Source organism: Schistocerca gregaria, chromosome 2, assembly GCF_023897955.1.
Source record: "Schistocerca gregaria isolate iqSchGreg1 chromosome 2, iqSchGreg1.2, whole genome shotgun sequence".
Classification (NCBI taxonomy): Eukaryota; Metazoa; Arthropoda; class Insecta; order Orthoptera; family Acrididae; genus Schistocerca; species Schistocerca gregaria.
The window spans coordinates 172,292,667-172,312,618 of NC_064921.1; the positions used below are offsets into that span (position 1 = coordinate 172,292,667).

At 39.0% G+C, this 19,952-nt stretch overlaps 1 protein-coding gene across 1 annotated transcript in view; it reads left to right on the plus strand.

Annotated features, from left to right (window-relative positions):
- LOC126336611 (diacylglycerol kinase eta) overlaps nt 1-19,952 on the plus strand; it is a 1,405,164-nt gene that overhangs the window by 1,336,937 nt on the left and 48,275 nt on the right. The window contains 1 exon segment of the mRNA XM_050000480.1: nt 5,923-6,122. Within this exon segment, the coding sequence (XP_049856437.1) occupies nt 5,923-6,122 (200 nt within the window).

Below are 19,952 nucleotides of genomic sequence, written 5' to 3' on the forward strand. Positions count from 1 at the left end.
TGAAGCACCAGTTGCATGTTAGGTTGATGATGATGATGATGATGATGATGATGACTCCATGGCTTTGAGTGTCACTTTGATGATTGCTCAGTCCTCACATTCAGTCGTTTCTCTGTGTCAGTCATTTCCGTCTCGACATGTGTTCGGCTGTGGTTCACCTATTCCTGTCAACATCAGCAAATAGTGGCATAACCTCTGAGACGCCCACTAAACCCGCTGGGAAGAACAGGTAATTAGGATTGTAGAAATGGCCAGATAAGGCTGGGGTCAGTTTCACCTTCTAATTGTAATTTAATAACACATTTACAACCAAAGCGGCACAGAGCCGAACCTTTACCAAATGCAACGCTTTCATGGCTGACGGCCTCCAAACAAGAAATCTTTAAAAAATCAGCAAGATAAAAATCCAATTAAAATAGCAATAAAATAATTTTAAAAAAACATCTATGACAGCTAGATGGAAAGCCTCAAAGCAAGATAGATAGAACAAACATATGCAAGGTGCAATACAAATGGCTGAAGGTCACAATTAAGTTTCAAAACTTTGAAATATATTACCAAAGGCTTTCATAGGCAGAAGACCACAATGTTTCAAAACAAGATATCTTAAAAATCAACAAGCTAAAAAGCAATTCAAAAAAGCAAATAAAATTAATAAAAATACATATATCACGGCTAAGTGGAAAGCCTCAAGGCAAAGCAGATGGAACAAACATATGCAAGGTGCAATACCAATGGCTGAAGGTCACAATTAAGTTTCAAAATATTAAAATATATTACCATAATCTTTTAGAGGTAGAAGGCCGGAGTGATAAAGCTTGAAAAATAATTTTAACAATAAGGTTGCAAGACTGAAGGCCCACAATTAATTTTCAAATTTTTTAAGAAAAAAAGAAAAAATAACCATAAGTCTTAAATTTTAAGTAGCTGAAAACAGATAATTATACACCGGTGGGAAAGACAATAAAGACAATGGCACTCAGAAGCCTCCAGGAAGGTTGGTCTGCCCTCGTTTAGTTAGGCGAAATGGTTGCAGCTACACTTGATACGTCGGAACCCAACCAGGAGACAGCCACGGACCATCCGACATGACGACTTGTTTCCCATCAATCAGTACATGAGAACTCAGACACCAAAGGATACAAACATGATAATCCACAATGGAGTGTGTATTAGCTGTCAAAATTACACACCATGTTGGACAGCGACAATGGGTGAGGAAAGGATGCTGCCTGAAATTACGTTAGTGGCCAGGGCAGGTAACTGGAACACTAATGGTCACTAGGCAGAAAATTCCACTGGTACACTTGAATCTGAAACATGGTAATATAGTTAACTTCACCCAAAAGAACACTGCCTGAATTTACGTCAGTTCCCAGGGCAGGTAACCAGAACACTAACGACCAGAAGGCAGAAAATTCCACTTGTGCACTTGAATTGTAGTCAACCAAAATAGTCAATTGCACTGCATAGTGGCTAAATTTCAGCAGTATAATTACTCAGAGTTGCTCACAGGAAAACCTTCCCAACAGAAAACCACCAAAACGAACCACCACCACATGAATGGACTGGGCTTGGGTAGTTGAAAACACTACTCATCTTTGACATCCTGGGTCAGTGAACCACGAAGATCGTAGCTATCGGACAGCTCCACACATGCTCTGACACTGCGTAGGGACTGCCAGGAGACCCAGTTGACTGCACTGCATGTGCAACAACGTACCAACTCGCCTCAGAATGCCAACAACATCTAAAATTGTTGTCAGTGGAAATAATGCCAAGTACACACACAACCTGACAAACACTTGCACGAAGACCTAAATAATACACAACAGTAAGCATGCATGAAGACAAATTAGGAGTCGATGCACACACACAGCCGACTCATGAATGATCGGCGAGCCAAAACGCGTCATCCAGTAGGACGACCAAACAATGATCCACCAAGACCGTGGCCCGGCTCAAGTGATGCGTGGCAGCGATGGTTGGGTGAGCCATATTGACACAGACCCCACCACTGCTCCAGCCTGACTGCACTAGTGCTGCAATGCAACTCCCCGACTGGCAGATCTGGACTCCAGGCACGTTCCAACTGACGGGCAGACCCAAATTCACAACCCGAACTCAACTACGACAGGCGACTGGGAATTAATAGCAGTCAAGCAGAGATACTACGAGAGGGGATGTATTGATATGCACTGCTAATGCTGCTAACAGTTAGGCAAAGCAGCAACTCAGTGACTGTAGTAATTTAAATTAACATAGTGAGGTGGAAATACATTAAAAACAGGGTGTAAAATACGTGACGGCGGTAACACTAGCCACGCACCTCTAGTCAAATATCAAGCGATTCACCAATTACTTCAACTGGCTTCTTTGCCCCAATTAGATGTCCTCTCTCAAACACTGACATCTAAGTATATTGTTCATTCACCTGTCTGCGAGGCACAAGAAATGAAATTCATGCCCTGGTATCAAAATGTCTGCTGTTTACTATCTTTGCTATCTGTGTGGCCACACTCATCCATTGGCTGCCAAAGTTTACAATTTTGCATTGTTCATCAATACCTGTATGATAGCATTTTGTGACCAATTTGCATAACTCCTTCATGGTGCATCATAATTTATTTATTTTATTCCTTAGAGTGTATTGGTAAAATGTAAAATGTATTAGAAGACCTGAATAATACACTACAGTAACTTATTGTTTCCAAAGCTGGAGGAAGACTTTGGTGAAAAGACTTTCAGTAAAGAGTTAAGTGGACAACTAGTCTATGGCGCAGTTTTTAGGTCATTTACTGCTGCCACAATGGCAGGTTATCAAGATTTAATTGAGTTTGAACATGGTGTTATAGTCAGCACACAACCAATGGGACACAGCATCTCTGAGGTAGTGCTGAAGTGGGGATTTTCCCATGCGACCACTTCATGAGTGTAGTATGAATATCAAAAGGTCTGGAAAAAACATCAAAGCTCCAACATCGCTACAACTGGAAAAAGATCCTGCAAGAATGGGACCAATGACAACTGAAGAGAATCATTCACCGTGACAGAAGTGCAACCCTTCCTCAAATTGTTGCAGATTTCTGTGCTGGGCCATCAGAAAGTATCAGCATGTGAACCATTCAATGAAACATCATCAATATGGGCTTGTGGAGCTGAAGGCCCACTAATGTATCCTTGATGACTGCATGACACAAAGCTTTATGCCTCACCTGACCCTATCAACACTGATATTGGACTGTTGATGACTGGAAACATGTTGTCTGGTCAGGTGAGTCACGTTTCAAATTGTATCAAGTGGATGGATGTGTAAGGATTTAGAGAAAACCTCATGAATCCTTGGACCCTGCATGTCAGCAGGGAACTGTTCTAGCTGGTAGAGGCTCTGAAATGGTGTGGGGCATGTGCAGGTACAGTGATATATGAGACCCCTGATTTGTCTAGATATGACTCTTACAGGTGAAACATACATTGACACCCTGTCCGATCACCTGCATCCATTCATGTCCATTGTGCATTCCAGTGGACTTGGGTAATTCTAGCAGGACAATGCGACACCCCACACATCCAGGTTTGCTACAGAGTGGCTCCAGGAGCACTCTTCTGAGTTTAAACACTTTCGCTGGCACCAGACATGAACATTATTGAACATATCTGGGACGCATTGCAACTTACTGTTCAGAAGAGATCTCCACCCCCTTGTACTCTTGTGGATTTATGGATAGCCCTGCAGGATTCATGGTATCAGTTCCCTCCAGCGCTACTTCATACATTAGTCGAGTCCATGCCACATCATGTTGCAGCACTTCTGCGTGCTCGCAGGGACCCTACACAATGTTAGGCAGGTGTACCAGTTCCTTTGGCTCTTCAGTGCATATTCACCAATGTTACATGATGTCATTTGAACCAGCAATAAAGGTAACATATCGTTGAAATATCATTCAAACAGACTGACTTTTCATAAGAAAATTACGTAATATTTGCATTGCCTGACAGTGACTGCAGGTGCCATAATTGTTAGAGGGCAAAAGTCTACAACTGTTGACATATTCCTAACAGTAATCAGTTTCATTTCATTGTGTAACAAGTATCTTACTCGTTGAAGCTAGAAATCCAGCTGACCCATGTAAATCACCCTTGAATATCAACCATCTAAGGTGAGGAGAAATGGTATTCAGATCCTACATTGACTATCATACTTAGTTTTCATTGTCACTTTGATGGCCTCATCATCAATAGAATTTTAAATCCTGATGTTTCCTTTCCTTGAGCATACAGAAGTTTACTGCAGTGAAAGTAGCTTATTGTGGCAAAGGAATGCATTGTACTTTTGTCAACTGAAACATTCAAATTAAAGATGCAGAGAAATTTGAATTTAATCTCTTGCAGTTGTAAGCATTAAAGTGTCATCATCAGAACTATTGAATCACAGGAAAAGTATAATGAACTTTCAGTTATTTATCAGCTCTGTTGCAATGGTTGGAAGTGGAACTGCTTGCCCAATTTACATTCTAGTATATATACATACATCATCGAGACCTGTTTGAGCTGGGTGTATACACTTGGGCCATATGCAGGCCATCATTTCTTGCCTCATGTGTTGCAGCAATGCATAAGCATAGGGAGCAGTGTGCTAACAAGTACACAATATATGTTTAATATGTTTTTAATATATTTTTCCAATGTGGAAGTTTCTTTCTATTTTATTTACAAGATACAAGATAACTTAGACAAAATTTCTTGTTGATGTGATGAATGGCAGCTAGCTCTAAATCCAGAAAAATGTAAGTTAATGCAGATGAGTAGGAAAAATAAATCATTAATATTTGGATACGGCATTACTAGTGTCATGCTTGATGCAGTCATGTCATTAAAATATCTAGACATAACGTTGCAAAGCAATAAGAGATGGAATGAACATGTGAGGCTTGTGGTAGAAAAGGCAAACGGTCAGCTTCAGCTTATTGGGAGAATTCTAGAAAAGTGTGATTCATCTGTAACAAAGATCACATGTAGGATATTAGTGTGACCTGTTCTCAAGTACTGCTCAAGTGTTTGAGATCTGCACCAGATCGGACTAAAGGAAGACATCAAAGCAATTCAGATTCAGTCTGCTAGATTTGTTACTGGTAGGTTCAATCAACACACAAGTATTACATAGGTGCTTCGGAAACTCAAATGGGAATCCCGGAGGGAAAGTGACATTCTTTTCGAGGAACACTATTGAGAAAATTTAGAGAACCAGGATTTGAAGCTGACTGCAGAGCAGTTCTGTTGCCTCTGCCATACATTTCCTGTAAGAACCATGAACATAAGATACGAGAAATTAGGGCTCATGAGGAGACATGTAGATAGTCGTTTTTCCTAGTTCTGTTTGCGAGTGGAACAGAAAAGGAAATGGCTAACAGTGGTATGGGGTACTTTGCACCAAGTGCATTAAGGTGGATTGCTGAGTATCAGGGTAGATATATATATAGAAGTAGATGATGGATGCTTGAATGCTGATTCATATTAACAACAGTTACAAATAAGATGTTTTCAGTCAGAAACATGTTAAAATCATTAGTATTATTTTATGTGAATTCTTAGGGCCTATTTAAAATGAACATTTTTAATGCAAGGCATTATGCTTGTCAAAAGATCTAAATATGGCTGAATTGTTTAAGTTTAATTTACTAACAGTTGTTTGAAACTGTATTGCTTTGAAATAAATTAGTTTTTGAAACTTTCATTTGTAGTATGATAGGGTGCTTCACAGGCAACTGAAATTTAAGAACATTGTTTCACTTTTGTGTGGAAATCCAGCTTATAAATTCTTTCCTTAAAGGTATCAGTCACATAGGAACTTCTCTTATAATGCATAAAAATTTTCATGCACTTATTTACAGTGCAGATCCTTGCACCCTGTTCTTTTAACAGGCACTGGAAACATCATTGCGCACATGGGAAGAAAAACAACGGCAGATGACGCATTCTCAGTCTGCACACTCACAGACACAGCCTGTCCATGGACCTGCACAAGCTATGGGACCGTCTATCCCCAGTCGCCTCTCACCCTTCAGTCCTCAGGAAAACCAGTTGCTGCTAAGTTTTATTGAATCAACTACAACTGTTGTCAAGTAAGTGATCCGATAGTGTATGTAAGTTTGTAGAAAAATTATACAAAATAATTTTTGGAAAATTGTCCAGAGAAGAACATTTGTATTTGGCTTTCTTGCCCTTGATTCTGTCCTTTGTTCCTAAGTATTCTCTGTCTTGTCCGTGTTGTATCTATATTTTTTGTCTCTACAGTCTTATTTTTCTTTTAGTTGGTTTCTCTACCACATCTAACTTTCTGTTTTTACTTATATAAAATAAAAGAATGCTTTAAAAGGTCACTCCTATTATAATTTAACTGAATACATGGACTCAAGAAGATAAATTTTACATAACAATAGTATTTGTATTAGGTGGATCCTAATTTTGTGAGCGTAATACAATTGATGGATACTCTAGGTCAGGGCATGAAAAAATGTAGGAAAAGACAGATTGCTAATCACCATAAAGAAGACATGTCAAGTTGCAGACAGACACAATTAAAAGACACTTACATAAAAACACACACACACACACACACACACACACACACACACACACACAAGCAAGCACACCTTATGCACACATGACCGCCAATTCCAGCATTTGGCCCAAGGTGTTGGAGTTCGCAGTCATGTGTGTCCTTGCTTGTGTGTGTGAATGGTGTGCGTGTTGTGTTGTGTGTGCATGTGTGTGTGTGTTTTACTGATGATGACTGTGGTCAAAAGCTTTATGTAAGTGTCTTTTAATTGTGCCTGTCTGCAACTTGACATGTCTTCTTTATGGTAGTAGCAATCTGTCTTTTCCTACATGGTTAGCTGATAGTGGTCTGTGTAGATTTACATAGATCATTTGTTTGAAATATTTGGTTATAACATTAGGTGAGCAGTATAGGAGAAGGATCAGTGACTTCTTTTAAAGAAGCTGTATTTCTCTTAAGATACTCATGTAAAGTAATGTGGAAGTAAGTATCATAATCGTAAGTTTGAATATGTTAGCAATAGTCATAATTTGTTGTAAGTGTGTTTTACACAAGTAGGCAGTGGGTGATTCTGCCTGTCAGTGTACAGGTTGGGGCAAATAAAAGTTGTCCAGAGAGCTGAGTTCCAGGGTGCAAAGGAACACATGAGAAGAAAAGAAACACAGTACCGTACTAACCTGACTATAGCAGATGTTGAAAGTGACCACCATTCATCTCTCGGCACCTTCAATCCCTGGTCAGCAAGTTGCTGAAGGCAGATCAAAGCTGGACTGCTGTAATTGCTGCAGTCTCATCTGAAATGTTCTGCTGCAATTCTTGAAGATTACAAGGGTTGTTGTGATCCATCTTGGACTTGAGGACTCCCCACACATTGTAATCATACACTGACAGATAAGGTGACCTGAGTGGCCAGCTAGGGCCACAACCAGACTGACATCTGCTAACAACTCTGTCAGACATGAAGATTGTTAAAATATGCCCCAAATTTTGGCCGGCTGTATGGGCAGTTTCTCCAACCTGTTGGAAGTTACTGTATGCCTTTTCCTCTGCTATTAACTACAGACTACATTCACATCCAATCATAACCTCTCATCCAGGCCACTTTTATTTGCACCAAGCTGTATAACTTGACTTGTTGCATATCCTTGAAACCTCTCCTTGATGACGGTATTTACAAAACATAGTATATATATGGTGTAACCACATAGGAGCCAGCACCATATTACATTATTGGTATATTTGATGGTTAAATAAATTTGTGGACAATGTATACACAGATAAGCCTGATAAGATATCGTAATAACACAGTGTGATAACGGGCAACAGAATGAAATGATTGTATGGCCTTATTGGCTAGGCGTTCCCATTTGGGGTGGTTTGGCCACACAGTGTAAGTCTTTTTATCTGACACCACTTTGGCGATTTGTGTATCAGTGATCATTGAATGATGAGGTGGACAACACAATACAAAGTCTCTGAGTGGATGAAATCTCCAACCTGTTCAGGAATCGAACATGGGCCCTCTGAATGGAAATCTGCTATGCTGACCATTCAGCTACAGAGGCAGACAACAGGCACCAAATAGAGCTCTTTTAGATTACTGAATTGAGGGAAAAAATTTTAAAAAATGAAATACTCTTTTATGTTGTGGGGTGGGTGGTAAGGAAACATTCCTGTTAATTAATCATTATCTTTCAGCAGTGCACTTTTTGTTTCAATAGAGACATGAAAATTGGTTCAAGAAAGCTTTTATAGATAGATCGTTTCTGAACAATGGGAGCTCATGAAATTTTGGTGGCACCAAATATGGAGAGACATTTCCACTACTTCCAAAAGTAGAGCATTACTTAGTGTTTAAAGATATTTCTCTCATATGCAATCCAATTTACAGTCCCATATGTTATCTACTTTGGTGAGTACTAACTTGATGTACATTTACATCTAAATCTATACACTACAAGCCACCATATGGTGTATGGCAGAGGGTAAATTGTGTACTTCTGTTATTTATCCCCTTTCCCATTCCAGAAGCGAATGGTATGCAGAAAGAAAGATTGTTGGTAAGCCTCTATATGAGCTCAGATCTCTTGTCATTTTACTTTTATATCTTTTCATGAGATATATGTAGGAGAAAACAATATTGTAGTTAACCTTTCTAGGAACATACACTCTTGGAAAATTGATAGTAAAGCATTTTGTGATTCAGAACATGTTATCATACAATAATGGGTCTTTCCATCTATTTACTCACAATATATTACATTTATTTATGTTGAGGGTCAACTGTCAATCCCTGTGCCAAGTGTCGATCCTCTACATTTTGCTACTATTTTGTAGTGTTGTGATTTCCCTGTATACAACAGCATTTCGCAGGCAGCCCCATGGAACTTCTGATATTATCCACTAGATGCAGTTTATACTCTGCCTGACAAAAAGAAAGTGAAGCACCTAGAATGGATCAAGGACAATAAATGAACCTTCACAGGTTGGAGAGTACTTGATGTCATTGCAGTGATTACAAAATGCAGTAATATTAACAAAGAACTTGACAGTATGAAATTGCATGCTCTCTGACCTGGATGCATGCATTTATTTATTTGGGAAGGATGTCGTAAAGCCATTATATCCTCTGCCCCTCAATTGTTGTAACTGGTCTTTGGTATTCTGTATACTGGCACTGGGATGGAGTTGATGTCTAAGCTAGTCCCACAATGCTCTATCAGGTACAGATCTGGGGATCTTACTGGCCATGGAAGTACTTCAACATCACACAGTCAGTTCATAGAGACACATGGCATAAGCAGATCAGCATTGTCCTACTGAAAAATGGCACCATAGTAGTGTTGCATGAGGGGTAACACAAGAGGATGCAGAATGTCCATGGTGTATCATTGTGTTGTCACAGTTCCTTCAGTCACTTCCAGCTGTGTCCTGAAGTCCTACCCAGTGGCTCCCCACATTATAATGCTAGGAGTAACAGTACTGCTCCTCTCCAAAAAATTGGAAAAATGGAGCTCTATCCAGACTGCCACCATACTCATTGATAATGATCATCCAGTGTAGTGCAGAACCTCAAATCATTCCAATGGCGTTGATGCCATTGTAGTAAATGTTCACATCATTATCTGATTGTGTCTACATCATGGACTGATCCAGAGTGAGCATTGTGGCAGGATGTGCTCTCCACAAAGTATGGACCTGTTCATAGAGGTTGTTAATTGTTTCTTCTAGGCTTGCAAAAGGAATTCTACTGTGCCAGTTAGCTCCAGGAATCAAGCAGTCGAGGTTACTGATATTTCACACCGTAAGATGATGTGTACATTTGTAAATAAATAGATAACATTTGTGAGTTGATATTGCTAGCCGATTTTTGATCTGGTAACTGTTTAGTAATATTGTTGGATGATCTATGACAGGCTTACTGGAAAGATGTGGCCTTTGAATTGAGGCATATATTGTCTGAATATTGTAAGGGTTTTATCAAATGGAAAAATCTCTAGAGAAAACCATAGAATTACAGACAGAATGACTGGTCAGTACTCACCTTCAGAAGGCAAAATGCCAGTACAACTAATAGACACATTTGAAAGTGAAGAAATTAATCCTAGGTTTTGGACCTATTCATAAACGGATTCAAAAAGGGATAAATTGGTGAAGCTTAGAAAGGAGGGGCAGGTGACTGAGACTCAAAGACAAGAGGGACCAACTTGTCATCAAGAGGAGGAGACACAAAGACTAATCGGGAGTCATCAATAGCACCTGTATTTTAATGACAAGTCACATTGTTTCGTAAACTTTTGGGTGAATTTTACAATAATTTATGCACAAATCCATGTATTGTAGTGTAGAAAATGTATTTTTATTGTGTCTAGTTCAAAAGCTAAAAGTTAAGTGATCTGGCAGCATGAATATGTGAGGTTTTGCTCATGATTTTGGAAAAGATTTCTTCAGTATTGACGGAGAACTCTTTATTTTGTAAACTACAAGCAGTTAAAGTAAGTGCAGAAAAGCTCTGTAACATGCAATAACATTGTAATACCATCAAACACAGCAGCTGTGTAAAGAGAAGTGCAAACAGACAAACACTGTTATTTAAGAAAAAAGATCCGTCTTGAACCTTGCAATCATTCTTCAAGGAATTTCTTTCCAGGGAGCCCACAGCTTGCATGAGGTTGAAGAACGACATTTTATTTGACGTGCAAGTTTTTTGATACGCTGTTTGCTTATTTGCTCATAGGGATATAACTTACATGATGAGCTCATTTTGGTATTTAGCCATTATCAAGTGTAACTGTGAAGATGGTATAATAGACCTAATATTGCTCCTTGTATCCATGTTGTCTATGTCTATGTGTGGCATCTTGAAATGTTGTTTATATGCTTACCTTTTATTTGCGTGATCTTGCAAAGTTATTTTTGATACTGTTTTGATAGCTTTGATTCCAGCAATGCTATATACACTACTGGTCATTAAAATTCCTACACCACGAAGATGATGTGCTACAGACATGAAATTTAACCGACAGGAAGAAGATGCTGTGATATGCAAGTGATTAGCTTTTCAGAGCATTCACAGAAGGTTGTTGCTGGTGGCAACACCTGCAACGTGCTGACATCAGGAAAGTTTCCAACCAATTTCTCATACACAAACAACAGTTGACCAGCGTTGTCTGTTGAAACGTTGTTGTGGTGCCTCGTGTAAGGAGGAGAAAAGCGTACCATCACGTTCCCGACTTTGATAAAGGTCGGATTGTAGCCTATCGCGATTGTGGTTTATCATATAGCGACATTGCTTCTCGCGTTGGTCGAGATCTAATGACTGTTAGCAGAATAGGGAATCGGTGTGTTCAGGAGGGTAATACAGAACACCGTGCTGGGTCCCAACAGCCTCGTATCACTATCAGTCAAGACGACAAGCATCTTATCCACATGGCTGTAACGGATCATGCAGCCACGTCTCGATCCCTGAGTCAACAGATGGGGACATTTGCGAGACGAACAACCATCTGCATGAACAGTTCGATGACGTTTGCAGCAGCATGGACTATCAGCTCAGTGACCATGGCTGCGGTTACCCTTGATGCTGCATCACAGACAGGAGCGCCTGTGATGGTGTACTCAACGACGAACCTGGGTGTACGAATGGCAAAACATCATTTTTTCGGATGAATCCAGGTTCTGTTTACAGCATCGTGATGGTCTCATCCATGTTTGGCGACACCACCATGAAAGCACATTGGAAGCGTGTATTCGTCATTGCCATACTGGCGTATCACCAGGCATGATGGTATGGGGTGCCATTGGTTACACGTCTCGGTCACCTCTTGTTCGCATTGACGGTACTTTGAACAGTGGATGTTACATTTCAGATGTGTTATGACCCTTGGCTCTACCCTTCATTCGATCCCTGCAAAAACCTACATTTCAGCAAGATAATGCACGACCACATGTTGCAGGTCCTGTATGGGCCTTTCTGGATACAGAAAATGTTCGACTGCTGCCGTGGCCAGCACATTCTCCAGATCTCTCACCAATTGAAAATGTCTGGTCAATGGTGGCCGACCAACTGGCTCGTCACAATACGCCAGTCACTACTCTTGATGAACTGTGGTATCATGTTGAAGCTACATGGGCAGCTGTACCTGTACACGCCATCCAAGCTCTGTTTGACTCAATGCCCAGGCATATCAAGGCCATTATTACGACCAGAGGTGTTTGTTCTGGGTACTTATTTCTCAGGATCTATGGACCCAAATTGCGTGAAAATGTAATCACATGTCAGTTCTAGTATAATATATTTGTCCAATGAATACCCGTTTATCATCTGCATTTCTTCTTGGTGTAGCAATTTTAATGCCCAGTAGTGTATTTGCAGTGGAATTTCTGCTTCATGGAAAGTTAGTAATTACATTTAAGTTTTCTGAGATAGATTTTTTGTGGTTTTTATGTAAATGAAAAGAGCTCTATTGTCTTGTGTTTATTGCAGTCATCATCATCATCATCATCGGTGATTGAGGACCCTGTAGATCATGTGCCAACCTCACAATGCTCCTCCTTACATGGCGATCTTGTGCACTTTGAATCTAGTTGTTACAAACTCCTAGCTGGCAAAGGTTTTTCTGTAGCTCATCCTCCCATTGCTTTCTGGGTCTTCCGATTGGACGGGTGCCATCAGGTCTTCCCATAAGTACATCTTTTGCAATAATTTACCGTTTTCTTTTATAATGTCAATAAAACTTTCAAGGTATTTTTTAATGTTTAAAGTCTGTTTGGTCATTGAGGATGTCTTCTGGGTATTTTTCTGTATGGGTGTAAATTTCCATTTCCTCCTAAATGTTTGTTGTATGTCCATCACATACTTTGTGTAGAATTTTTAGGGCATTATACCATACCATTTTCATAGATACATTTGATAATGACAAAATGCCAAAACAAGCTCATCATGTAACTTGTATCACTATGAGTAAACTTGTAGTTAAAATAAAATATGTCATTCTTCAAGGACTTGTGTGAGATGTGGTGTCTTGCAGCATCCCATCGGAGAAGCTGAAGAATCCACAGTTCAGAGAGTTCTCGGAGAAGAATACATCATCTCCAGTTCTTGATGAATCTACATTGAGGAAGAACTATGTGCTATGAGGAGGTGCTCAATAAAGTATGAATTAGTGTTTCTCATCGAAAGGTCTGTGCATCCACAGATGAAACAACCAATGTGGGTGGGTGTTATATTGAAAATGTTTTTGTTGACTCAGACAATGGAAAATCCAGGATGGACTGTAACAATATTATGAAAAGGATAATTGCTACTCACCATATAGTCGAGGTGCTGAGTTGCAGATACACACAACTAAAAGACTGTCAGAAAGTGAGATTTTAGCCAACAAGGACTTCATCAAAAAATAGGCAAATACACTCACACACTCACGAAAACACAACTCACACATACATCACCTGAGTCTCTGGCAGCTGATGCCAGTCTGGCTTCACATTAGTGTAATCTATGTGAAAGCTTTGCAACAAGTGCAGAAATTCAAGTAACAAGCACCTTCACTGCCCTCACCTCGCATCTTTTTCTTACACAATGGTGTCCTCGGATTAATGCTGCACAGACTACAGCAAAATGAAGACAGTCCTTTGTGAGCTTGATGGTGATGAATCGAGTCCTATCAAAACTGTGGAAGAGGTTTTTACAAATACTTTGTCTGGTACCATGCCATATATCAGTAGTGTCAAAAGCCATCATACCACTGGAGCTGCTGGTACTCAGCTGTGTGATGCCCTGAATACTGTGCAACATGTGCATAGTGAGTTGGTTCAAGCTTGTGCACATGTTGCTAACATTGTGAACAACAAATTGTATAGTGTTCTCCATCAATATTCTGGATATTCTGTAATATACAAAATTAGTGACAATCTATGTGAGAATGCCATAACATTTGAAGACAATAAAGGAAAGCTGGCTTTCAGTGGTCTCGCTGCCTTCAGAAATGTGCTTGTGACATTCTGTTACATGGAGAGCAGCTTTTTCAAGTACAAAACTATCCTCAGTGACAACCATAGCCCTTTGAAAAATAGAAAACCTGAAAACACCTTGTGATCCAGCACAACTCTGCAGAAACTGAAGACTGACATGACATGTTAACTGATTTGAAATTCTTTAAACAAGTGGTGTGCAATAGTGAAAATGGTTTTATTGTTTGTGTAGGTGTTATTGTTTTCATTGTACTTCACATTTTTTTGGACACATGCAGACATTTCAAAAATAAGTTGTAGTTAGTTTCAGACATTGAAAAAAGTAAATACAAGGCTCACAATTTGTTCAGAAATGAATTTTGTATTACATGGTTGATAAAATAGTCATCAAGAAAGTTTTCAAATAAACTTATAAAAAGTTGTATTTTATTTTTAAGGTCTTATTTATTTACAATTAGGTCGCAAATGCTTGCATATTTTGCTGTTTCTTAGATAGTGAAAATCTGGGCCCTAGTCATTACAAGAGCAAGAGATCAAAGCTAGTGTGTTTATAAGCATTGTGTCAGCTTCAGTCCAGAAATGATGTAAGGATAGAATGAGAAATAAAGATGGATTGATAGAAAGAGAAATTAGAAGTTAAATTAATAGATAAATTAAAGAAGTTAAATTAATAGATAAATTAAAGAAGTTAAATTAATAGAGAAATTAAAAAAATGAAAAGGAGATGGCAAATAAATAAAGAGGATGGCACACACACACACACACACACACACACACACACACACACACATATGCACACACTGAGGTGTTTTTCTTGTTATGGGTTGATTTTAAGTAATCAGTGTATTGTGAGATACCATGTATTTACTCATTCCCTGTAATACCAGTTACATTCTTTTCTGAATTTCCCGGTCACCATCTCATTTTCTCTGCTTGTTGTGATCCTGCTATGCAGTGCCATGCATTTGACTGGTGATTTCTTCTCCAATTGCAGAAGGGTGAGGGCCACAAACGAGCTTCTACATTTAAACAACACACTGCAACATCACAAAGATGGTTTTCATAATTCTTCTGCTTTCAAATAAGTTCTCAACTCCCGACGGCTGATAATTAACAAAGCTTTCCAGACAACATGTTCATACGTGATGCCTCAGTGCCTGACCAAAATCATAAGCTCATACTTAACTCAAGATAGCATGGCATAGAGTCTTATAACAACATTCATTTTTCTTTAATGTTGGACCATTGACATCAGACCTGTTTCTCCTTTGGAGTCCACAGCAACCTCCAACCATGACAGCAAAGTACAAGTGACCCTTCTCTGGTCGTCCATTGTCACCTTCTGCATCATGCCTGCACTTTTCTGTCTCATATCTGCATATAAATTCCAACAAACCCTGGCACAGTAAATGCTCTTTATGCTACTACTAATTAAAGTCACTTTTTTCACGTGGACATCTTTCATCGTTCTAGTAAAAAGAAAGTAAGACGTGTTGCTGTGCTTTATAGCAGCAAGTACCTCTACAACTTCCCTCACTAAGATGAAAGATGTCATGTGGAGTAACTCACACAACTGTAGACAGTGTGGCTCGTCTTATAAGCAATCCATAATTTAATTTCACTTTTATGTTGAGGTCCCATGTGACCTAAATTCAGTGCATTCCTTTCAAGATCACATTGATATATAACAGTTGATTTTCTTACATTAGTCATGATGGCTTCAAGCCCATTTGGTTTCAAATTGAACTTAATGAAACAAGAGGCAGTTTCTCTTTATTATCCAACTTTCATACTATACTTATTTAAGATCATTATTTTAATAACATGGTTTGTTTAATTTCCATTAGATGGTTAATTTACCTCTCCATTAACCTTAAGGGGTTGAATTTTGGCATTTTGTCTTACCTTACTTTCTACATTTACAAATCTTGGAACTGTTTTTCTTGGATCCACCTGACCATAGGACCTTAGGTATGGGTTCCCCCTTTCGTAGGTAAACCTATCTCTTGAACAGTCAAAGGGACTGTAAATGATGTACCTTCAGTCAAGGCATACCTGATTTAAGAGAATGAGTATCCATACAACATGTGTAACACACCATCTAAATGCATTGTGAGAATTGATCAGTTTTGGAAGAGCTGTGTGTTATGGGTTATTGTGGTACTACTTTTCGTACCATTGCATTACCTGCTATTTGAACAGGCAGATGGCGACGAGATGGGACTCTCAATTTTTCCGGAATGGCAAAAGCTATGCAGAAAATCCAGTCTGATGAGGCAATGACAAGCTACCTGCAGTAATTAACACCCACGTGAGCCAGGAAATTCATGCACACCAAATGTAAGGAATAAATAAAAATGAAAACCCACAGTGGTGCCAAAACATGTTTGGGTGCTGAGAAAAATGGTGTTTTGCATAACTGGCGGACCTCACATCCAACAATTTTAACTGCAAACATGGCCAATACAACGAGCTGCAAACCATAATGGTGGATAAGATGACACAGAGAAATAATCTCAAGCTATTATGAAACTATATGCAATCATATCTCAGAGACACATGATAGGGTAGAAGTATTAGACCTAAATAAAAAAAAACTTATTGAAATTTCAAGTGATCCGAATACTTTAACTGATTTGGAAAGGGTTTAGCTGAAACGGTAGGAGCAAATGTACACAAAAAAGTAGATACCAACAGTGTTATCTCTAATTATGAGGATGACACTGTTAATAATAAGAGTGAGTTACAGAACTTATGGAAATAATTAGAAGACAGTGAACAGGAATTCTGAAGCAAAGTAGCTACATCTAACACAAGATTGTCACCAGAATTATTAGAAGAATTACAACCAGGAAATGGAGTTAATCATGCTAAGCAGTTTCCAAAGTCTAAGCCAGAAGGAGAAGTGCATCCATTGTATTCCTTAAGAGTATTTTTTTCAGTCTATGCCTCAGAAACGGGATGATACTAAAAAAATATATTTTGCACTTGGACATTTACTAGCTGATGCAGTGGAAAGGAGAACAGCTCATTCACTGGAATTTAAATTATGGGAAGATTTTCAGGAAAAATTTAAGAGCTAATTTCGGTCCACAAGTATGCAGGAAAAATTTACACTAGAGTTATTAGATCCTAAGCATTATAATAGCTCATGAGGTCATATGAGAAGTATACTGAGTGATGTCTGACTAGGGCTAAGTATTTAGAAAATCCACTAGATGAAAAACATTTGGTACATGTGCTGATAAAGAGACTGCCTTATTTTGCACATGTTGTTGTTGTGGTCTTCAGTCCAGAGACTGGTTTGATGCAGCTCTCCATGCTACTCTATCCTGTGCAAGCTTCTTCATCTCCCAGTACCTACTGCAACCTACATCCTTATGAATCTGTTTAGTATATTCATCTCTTGGTCTCCCTCTACGATTTTTACCATCCACGCTGCCCTCCAGTACCAAATTGATGCCTCAGAATATGCCCTACCAACCAATTCCTTCTTCTAGTCAAGTTGTGCCACAAATTTCTCTTCTCTCCAATTCTATTCAATACCTCCTCATTAGTTATGTGATCTATCCATCTAATCTTCAGCATTCTTCTGAAGCACAACATTTCAAAAGCTTCTATTCTCTTCTTGTCTAAACTATTTATCGTCCATGTTTCACTTCCATTAATGGCTACACTTCATACAAATACCTTCAGACAAGACTTCCTAACACTTAAATCCATACTTGATGTTACCAATTTCACTTCTTCAGAAATGCTTTCCTTGCCATTGCCAGTATACATTTTATAACCTCTCTATTTAGACCACCATCAGTTATTTTGCCCCCCAAATAGCAAAACTCATCTACTGTGTCTCATTTCCTAATCTTAATTCTCACAGCATCATCTGATTTAATTCAACTACATTCCATTATCCTCGTTTTGCTCTTGTTGATGTTCAACTTATATCCTCCATTCAAGACACCGTCCATTCCGTGCAACTGCTCTTCCAGGTCCTTTGCTGTCTCTGACAGAATTACAATGTCATTGGCAAACCTCAAAGTTTTTATTTCTTCTCCATGGATTTAAACTCCAACTCCACATTTTTCTTTTGTTTCCTTTACTGCTTGCTCAATATACAGATTTAATAACATCGGGGATAGGCTAAAACCCTGTCTACCTCCCTTCCCAACCACTGCTTCCCTTTCATGCCACTTGACTCTTATAACTGCCTTTTGGTTTCTGTACAAATTGTAAATAGTCTTTCGCTCCCTGTATTTTACTCCTGCCACTTTCAGAGTTTGAAAGAGAGTATTCCAGTCAACATTGTCAAAAGCTTTCTCTAAGCCTACAAATGCTAGAAATGTAAATTTGCCTTTCCTTAATCTATTTTCTAAGATAAGTTGTAGGGTCAGTATTGCCTCATGTGTTCCACCATTTCTATGGAATCCAAACTGATCTTCCCCGAGGTCAGCTTCTACCAGTTTTTCCATTCAGCTTTAAAGAATTCGTGTTAGTATTTTGCAGCTGTGGCTTATTAAACTGATAGTTCGTTAATTTTCGCATCTGTCAACGCCTGCTTTGGGATTGGAATTATTATATTCTTCTTGGAATTCGAGGGTATTTCGCCTGTCTCATACATCTTGCTCACTAGATGGCAGAGTTTTGTTAGGCCTGGCTCTCCCAAAGCTTTCAGTAGTTATAATGGAATGTTATCTACTCCCGGTGCCTTGTTTCGACTTAGGTCTTTCAGTGCTCTATTAAACTCTTCACACATTATCATACCTCTACATCCTTACATTTATCCTCTAGCCATCCCTGCTTAGCTATTTTGCACTTCCTGTCGATCTCATTTTTGAGACGTTTGTATTCCTTTTTGCCTGCATCATTTACTGCATTTTTATATTTTCTCCTTTCATCAATTAAATTCAATATTTCTTCTGTTACCCAAGGATTTCTAGCAGCCCTCGTCTTTTTACCTACTTTATCCTCTGCTGCCTTCACTACTTCACCCCTCAAAGCTATCCATTCTTCTTCTACTGTATTTCTTTCCCCCACTCTTGTGAATTGTTCCCTAATGCTCCCCCTGACACTCTCTACAACCTCTGGTTATTTCAGTTTATCCAGGTCCCATCTCCTAAAATTCCCACCTTTTTGCAGTTTCTTCAGTTTTAATCTACAGTTCATAACCAATAGATTGTGGTCAGAATCCACATCTGCCCCTGGAAATGTCTTACAATTTAAAACCTGGTTCCTGAATCTCTGTCTTACCATTATATAATCTATCTGAAACCTTCTAGTATCTCCAGGCTTCTTCCACTTATACAACCTTCTTTCATGATTCTTGAACCAGGTGTTGGCTATGATTAAGTTATGCTCTGTGCAAAATTCTAACAAGTGGCTTCCTTTTTCATTCCTTACTCCCATTCCATATTCACCTACTATGTTTCCTTCTCTTCCTTTTCCTAATGTCGAGTTCCAGTCACCCATGCCTATTAAATTTTTGTCTCCCTTGACCATCTGAATAATTTCTTTTATCTCATCATACATTCCATCAATCTCTTCATCTTCTGCAGGGATAGTTGGCATATAAACTTGTACTACTGTGGTAGGTGTGGGCTTCGTATCTATCTTGGCCACAATAATGTGTTCACTATGCTGTTTGTAGTAGCTTACCCACATTCGTATTTTCCTGTTCATTATTAAACCTACTCCTGCATTACCCCTATTTGATTTTGTATTTATAACCCTGTATTCACCTGACCAGAAGTATTGTTTATGCTGCCACCGAATGTCACTAATTCCCACTATATCTAACTTTAACATATCCGTTTCCCTTTTTTAAATTTTCTAACCTACCTATCTGGTTAAGGGATTCGACATTCCATGCTCCGATCCATAGAACGACAGTATTCTTTCTCCTGATAACAACGTCCTCCTG